This window comes from Fulmarus glacialis, unplaced genomic scaffold, assembly GCF_000690835.1.
Source record: "Fulmarus glacialis isolate BGI_N327 unplaced genomic scaffold, ASM69083v1 scaffold31451, whole genome shotgun sequence".
Taxonomy (NCBI): Eukaryota; Metazoa; Chordata; class Aves; order Procellariiformes; family Procellariidae; genus Fulmarus; species Fulmarus glacialis.
In genome coordinates, this window is record NW_009192816.1 from 106,088 (window position 1) to 113,292 (window position 7,205).

General features: G+C 35.2%; 1 protein-coding gene across 1 annotated transcript in view; it reads right to left on the reverse strand.

Moving 5' to 3' along the window:
- BRIP1 (BRCA1 interacting protein C-terminal helicase 1) overlaps positions 1-6,730 on the reverse strand; it is a 61,427-nt gene extending 54,697 nt beyond the window's left edge. The window contains exons 1-5 of the mRNA XM_009587222.1: positions 6,638-6,730; positions 5,694-5,805; positions 5,020-5,214; positions 4,592-4,719; positions 3,567-3,701 (exon numbers count right to left, since the gene is read on the reverse strand). Coding sequence (XP_009585517.1) covers positions 3,567-3,701; positions 4,592-4,719; positions 5,020-5,214; positions 5,694-5,805; positions 6,638-6,730 — 663 coding nt within the window. The remainder of the gene's footprint in view (positions 1-3,566; positions 3,702-4,591; positions 4,720-5,019; positions 5,215-5,693; positions 5,806-6,637) is intronic.
- Between the last annotated feature and the right edge of the window lie 475 nt (positions 6,731-7,205).

Sequence of the window (7,205 nt, forward strand, 5' to 3'; positions counted from 1 at the left end):
ATACTCCTCTACTTTCTGGAGTATTTAAATCAGAAACACCCAGTAACAGATGCCGTTAGAGATCAGATACTGGACTATATGGACCTTAGGCTAATCCAGCTTGTTTTTACTTCTGTCAAGGGTAGATAAAACAGCCTATCACATCAATATTTATATGGCAAAAACGTGGAAGTCCGATTAAAAGAAGAATAATAAAGCCCACCAACCTGTCCTACGTGTAAAATAGAGCTAAACAAACACTGAGGCTATGATCTTTGAAACACAAAGAGGTAAGAGGAGTTCTTCATATCTTCATCTACATTTCCCAGTTACAAAGCCATCTAAATGATACAGCAGTGAATACCTCTTGTGTGAAATATCACACAAGCACAATCTAGTAAGATATCAGCAGGGACATTACCAGAGCTTTTCAACTATTCCTTTTTAAGCTCTCAAAAAGCACAGTATTCTGCTGCTGCTGCAGCCTCTTGATTAAAGTACACAAAGCAGCTGTTTATCCTCTCACAGTAACCAGCAGGTGAACCCGGTTCAATATTTATCACAGGCTTTCACAGATCACTGCTAACCAAGCAAACGTTTTAATTAAGCTGGAACTTGCTTCAAAGAGCTCATTCAAAACGTCAATCAGATACGGTGTCAGGTGAGAGCGTGTAATACAAATCCACAACTTTCTTCATCCCATCGTGGTAAATTAGCCTATTCTGGAGTCCAGATCCTGATTGTAACAGGCTGCCAGTCTCCTGGAATGTGTAACAGAAGTCACTCAAACTCCATTGTGAAGGTTGTAAGCAATATGTTAAACTGCAATGGGCTAGCACATTAAGACAGATTCTTTTCACAGTTGTTTTTTGATACCCCAGGTGTTTGTTACACTACTGTCCATTTACTGTTTACTTTTTTTACCTAGTATAAATGGGGATTCCTTAATCCAGCTGCCCCAGTTTCTCAGACCGTATGCTTTGACAGAAGTAATCAAGAGAGTACCGCAAGGGTATAATTTCTCATTTAAACTCACACTAGAACTGCCCTCTCTTGCAAGAATTAACAGCAGAAGGACAGAAATGGATTCCCAGGCTCTGGACTGAAAGCAGCTAAGAACAGGCAGTCACCTGGGGCAGAAGATCCTCACCCACTGCATCTACAGGTGGTGTTCTGATGCAGCAACGCTGGGCAGCACCTCTCATGCTCTTACAACCACCAACCCACTCCCTCTTTGTTGGGCTATACAAAGGAATATTTGACAAGGAACTAACTTTGCTTTAAGCACAGGATTGACTACAGTAAAACACAAGATATATAAAGGGAGGGTTATCTCACTGATTGAGAAAATATTTTTATTGCATTATTGTATCATCTTAAGTACATAGTCTGTTATGATAAGTGTTGAACATAACCTCAGTTGACTTTATTTCATAAGCTACACTAGAAAAGCATTTTTATACCTAACAGCCTATGCTGTGATGCTCTTCATGTCTTAAACTTCATGTAGTTAAGCCGCAGAACTACTAACGATAAATAAGGCCTTACTTTCTGCAATTGTTTCTCGATACCACACAAGTTCTCAGTCTGCTAAAGTGAAAGTTCATCACTGGAAAATAATACCTTATTATTTCATTCTTAAAAAGACACTTCAAGAGAAATAAACACTTTTATTTCTTCTTAGGTTACTTCTTTCTAAAGAAGTAGTAAACAGTATAGTTGAAAAGTATACTGTACTGTCAGACCCATGGATAGCACATTATAACACGCTCATATACAGCTAAACTAGTTACAAAAATGAAAAGTTTTCTTAGAAAATCAGATTATGATTCAGTATTTTATTATTTAACTATCTATACTAAAAGTTTTCAGTTTTCTTCACTACATGAAATTTCTAGAAGTTGTAAATCAAGTTTTTCAGATACCCACACCAAAATACCAAAGCAAATTTTACAATCAAGGAAGGAAGAAAGGTCTTTTTATTTGAAAATCAACAGCACACTCTGCTGGCCTTTGTATTTCAAACTACCAATTGAAGTTCAGTGGCACAGAGCATTTCAAACCCAACTCAAAAATCTATGGAGCTTTCCAAAACTAATAAAAATTACTTCCCATCAAATGACCTAGAACACAGATTCACTTTTGTCAAGAAAGGATTTAGCTACCAGTGTCTTAAAGTAATACCAAATCTTTTGGTTCTTTTGTGTTTACAAAGGCATAGTATACTGGAAAACAGCTCTTGAAGTTAAAACATACACTGATTAAAATAGAAGCTAATTCAGGACATACAAAGAGCCAAGTGCTGTTGGAAGAGGTAGAAGAAGAACTGAAAAAGCTTGTTGAAACCAAGCGTATTTCCAAACATGCATATAAACCCCTGTACTTAGAAGCAGAGTTACCTACAGATGGGTATTACCATAAAACAACATCAAAAAATATATTGGAAAGGGAGAATGTTCTTTGCCTTCTGAAACAAGAAAGTAGATTTCTGTACTGAAGAAAGAAATAAAGGTCAGACCTTATTCCTTTCTTATATTTGTCTCAAACTCAAACAATTTCATGATTTCATGGCGTGCTCCTGTATTTTAATATTGACAAGTACTACCTGTCATAGCCTTTGATAAGCATTCCTGGGAACTACATCACTAATGTAATTTGGGATCTGACATTCACCTCTACTGCCTCAGATTTCTTCTTCTACTGGTTTTGCTTCAACAAACTTTTATGTAAAATCAGTAAGATTCAAACACCAAGAAATGCAGAAAACGCCTAGCCGAAAGCTGCAGAAACAGCTGCATATCTGTATCTCAACTTCTTACGTGATACTTCTGCTACGGAAAGTGTAATAAAAACAAACAAACAAACAAATCCACCAAACAAAAAACCAAACCCAAAACGTAAATCTATCACAGTAACACACAGGATTTTTCTCCTTAATCATGTGCAATATTTATTACTCATTTTTTGTTATAATATATTGTAATGATCAGCTCCAACTTTCTCCATACTACTTTTTTAAGGTCTAAAAGGCACACATCTTAATATTAAATACTGTCTTTCATTTACTATATATGCCACAAAACAATGAATAGCAAGTTGAACAAAATCTACAAACTTAATTTCCACAGTCCTAGTTTCAAGTTCTTTCATGCTGTCATAAATCTACTATAAATTGGAATATAACACACAGATTTATATCTGCTGTACAATTGCTGTCACATATTGAAAGTTTACAGGCTGAATTGCTCGGCTATTGGGGAGCCACAGCGTAAAAGATTTCAACCCACTGTTTAGAAAACATCTTTCACAGAAGTAATTTACACTTTGCAAACCACATTGGTTAGCACCATTAGAAGTAAAAGCCACTGCAGTTCTCGCTATTGATAGTGACAATATATTACTTTAAAGCAACTTACATACTTGGGAACCTCTACATTAGGCTGTAATGCAGCTAGAGGTACAGTGTTTTCTGAAATTATATTAACATTTCAGTAAATGCAGTAAAGTGTTTTTTACAATAAAATATTTTTTTAAAATTGCTCTTGAACTAACGGTCCTGATGTAAAAGATATTGCTATATTACTTACTGTTTTGGGAGAAAAAGTAGCGGGTTTCACACTTTTTTCAGAGTGAACAATCAGTTCTCCATTTTTCTTCTGATGATAAACTTCTAAAGCATCAACTAGCTGCACTCCTTTTGCAAAACAATGACGTTTTCTAACCTGCTGGGGAAAAAAAGTACTGTGTTCAAATACACTGAACAGAAGTATGTGCTTACACTGGCAGTGATTTTGTTTCAACTGTTTTCCACTGAGTCTGTTTCAGTAACACAGTGCATCACTAATATTCGTTAACAGTTTAACCAAATCTAAGCCACACAAAAGTCATTTGGGAAAAGCTACAAAGTTTTATACAAAATTCAGCAACAACAACAACAAAAATCTATAATTATCGCTGAGCTTTTCTTCTTTAATTTCCCAGTTACAAAACTGATAGAAATTATAAGATTATATAGATATAAGCAGAAAACTTCCATAACTAAAACAAGAAATAAATTCAAGCCATACTGATCGGAAAACTTGAACAAAAGTAACCATCTGAGCAATACTCTAAAGCAATATAAAAGCTATTTACAGTGCACATCTGAATACAAGTATAAGTCATGTGATACTGATACAGATGAAAACATTACAGAAATATTGCACTCCACATATTAGGCCAGAGATAACTACATTTGACAGGATATAAAACAGAACTGTAATATATTCACAGTATTATTTGTAATTCTAATACATATTTGCAAGAGTACTTTCGAATCTAGAATCTCATACTTTGACTTAATATTACAGATCAACTGGGGATAAATATATTTTGGGGATATTAGGTGTTTAAATATGCAAGATGTAATTTAGGACATGGTATTATGAACAATTTAGTGCAACAATGGACTCCTTCGTAACAAGTAACAATAAAAATGAATAAAAATCTGTCAATCTAAAATATGACTGTGACATAACTCAACCATTCTCTATGCCCTTCTCTGAAATGTTGATCGGTATTTGACAGCTTTGTTGAGCTATGCCTGGATTATTTTCCAATAAACTTTGCTCACCTGCTGCTCAGTTTCTAAAGGACGAATCCTTTTCCTTTCTACTTGAAAATCATCATTCTCATTGTCACATAGAGATAACCTTTTTTTGGCAGACAATTTTGAAGCTAGCGTTTCATTTTCCTTACATTCTGTAATTAAAAATAAAATAAAATAAAAAGGTATGTCCACTACTAGGAATGCATTAAATAAGGGCAACATTTTAAAAATAGAATTTACTATAAATACACATGATGTAGGAAATAGTATTAGACATTTCTAGACCCGTTAACCACCATTTCCATGCAGATTTCCATGCAGGGCAGAATCATGCAGCACTCTGCTATTATGATGGTAAAAAAAGTCTCTGACTTGAAAGCAAAAAAATTGACATCACTGCCTACGTATTTTACTTCCAGAACAGATTTTTAGCTGCCTATGTACAAAGTTACCTGTGTTCGTTAGCGGGCTTCCAGGTTTTATGGAACTTCCTGTTTCATAATTATTAAAACAACAAGAAGCACCACGATTCACACTTGTTGCAGCCTCATTGCTCTTAGATTGGGAATGACACATACAGCGACATGGCGGTGAGGTCTCTGGCTTTCTGTCTTCCTTTTCACATGACGATGTAAGCAGTGATTTCTCTATAGGACACAGTCATTTGTCTTCCATTAAAAACTACTCAAAACTATACAGGAGAAGTAGACTTGCAAAACAGTTAAGATAAAAGCTTTTGTTCAGGTACCAGTTATAAACCTCGTGTCTCTACAAAGTCTGAACAAGCTACCATCACCCTTAGAAGAACTGCAGTGCAAAGAAGCGCAACAACTTGCAGAAATGAAAAATACCCCTCTTTTTCAATTCAATCTGAGTAACTACAACCCACAAGTATTTTCTTTCAAAGTTCCAACAGCCATATAATTCCCTTATGATAACAGATAGTTAAATCCAGCTTAGTATTACTGGCTATTACTGTTTTATGTTGCCAATAAGACAGTATGTATAACAGTAGACAAAGACCTGGTTGGATTCCTGAAATGAAATGTTTAAGGGCTGATAACAACAATAATTATAATGTATTTTGGTAATAAAAACTGGGCAAACAGACACTAAGACAACTTACCATACAGAGACTGCTGCCATGATAATGCAGAACAAAGTAATGCCAAGCTTTTGCCGCTTCCTGTAGGGCTCTCCAACAAACAGTGTTGCCTGTTATTTAAGCCCTTAACAATCTTTAAGGAGAATAACAAGAACAAAACCAGAATTAATAGAAAAAAAAAAAATAAAGAGGATGCCTTTAGCAAAGCTATAAGTAACTTCTAAAAATAGATCAGGACACTTCCTGTCTTGTAAAAAAACCAATCAAACAAAAAAACAACCAATCAAACACTCCCCCCCCAGCCACCTTTAATAATAACAACAGGCCAACAAGCCTCAGCCGTGTTTCTCTCAGGAGGAACATGCCTCATTAGCAACACTCAGTGGTTCACTTACAGGGGGCTGTGATACACTTCCTGCTAACAGCAATACCTGATGGGGCTCACCTGCTTTCTTTAGTCTTACAAAACATTGAAAACATCTGTCAGACAACCAAACCATTTGTCCCACAGAGAAAAAGTTTTTAAGAATGGTTAAAAATGTTTAAAAATGTTTAAATGTAAAGTGTAATAATTCATTTTTAAAAACTCTCCAAAAAGTGAAAACTTACTGAAATATTACGTTCTGTTTAAAATACAGATGTTTTACTAAATCATTCCTTCCTTATATACTTGCAAAATTATATAAAATTTCTATTACAGTATATCTAGTTAAATAACCATATATATTACATTACACATAACTTGTTTCTTAGCATAAATGTTCACAAATCTGAAACGTACTTCAGCATTGCCTATTTGTGGGCCAGATATCACTGTACAGCACAGAGAACAGTAAGTTACGTTACAACTGAAATTCTCAATATACTGGAGGCTCTGAATTTAGTATGTTAGTTTTCTAAATGCTAATAGGTACTGGAAAACATAAGCTATTAGTTTAGCGAATGTTAATATAAATTCTACTTACAGCATTCATCATAGCAAGTTGCGAGGGGTAAGCCTTGCAAGGGAACATGATCTTCACTCCCCCAATAGTATATTCGGACACATCAGAAGACATCACCTCTTCTTCCTCCTGTTTACTTCAGGTTTGTAACTGCAATGAAAAATAGTATTAAGAAGTCAACGCTAACAATCAGGCAAAGCCTGAAACAACACATGGCGCCAAACAAAAACAGGCAGAAACTGCTAACCTGGTAAGGGGGCTAAGCAGTTCAGGATATTAACAGAACTGGCATATAGGAATTTATACTACACATCATCAGTTCAGACTCGATCCTTGTTACCAAGGAGAGCAAGTTGCCACCATCTGATGAGTAACATCAGCAATTTAAATGAAAGTATGATGAACTGCGCACATCATTTCAGATTCTATTGCTCAGACTGAATATTGTTGGGATAAGAACCAAAATTCTTGGGGGAAAAGTATTTTAGGATATTTAATAACTAAAAATAGCAAGTTTTTCAATTCTGCAGGTCCATTATCTTGAACGCCAAGACACTGCAAACTACAAAGATACAGCTGATAACAGTAG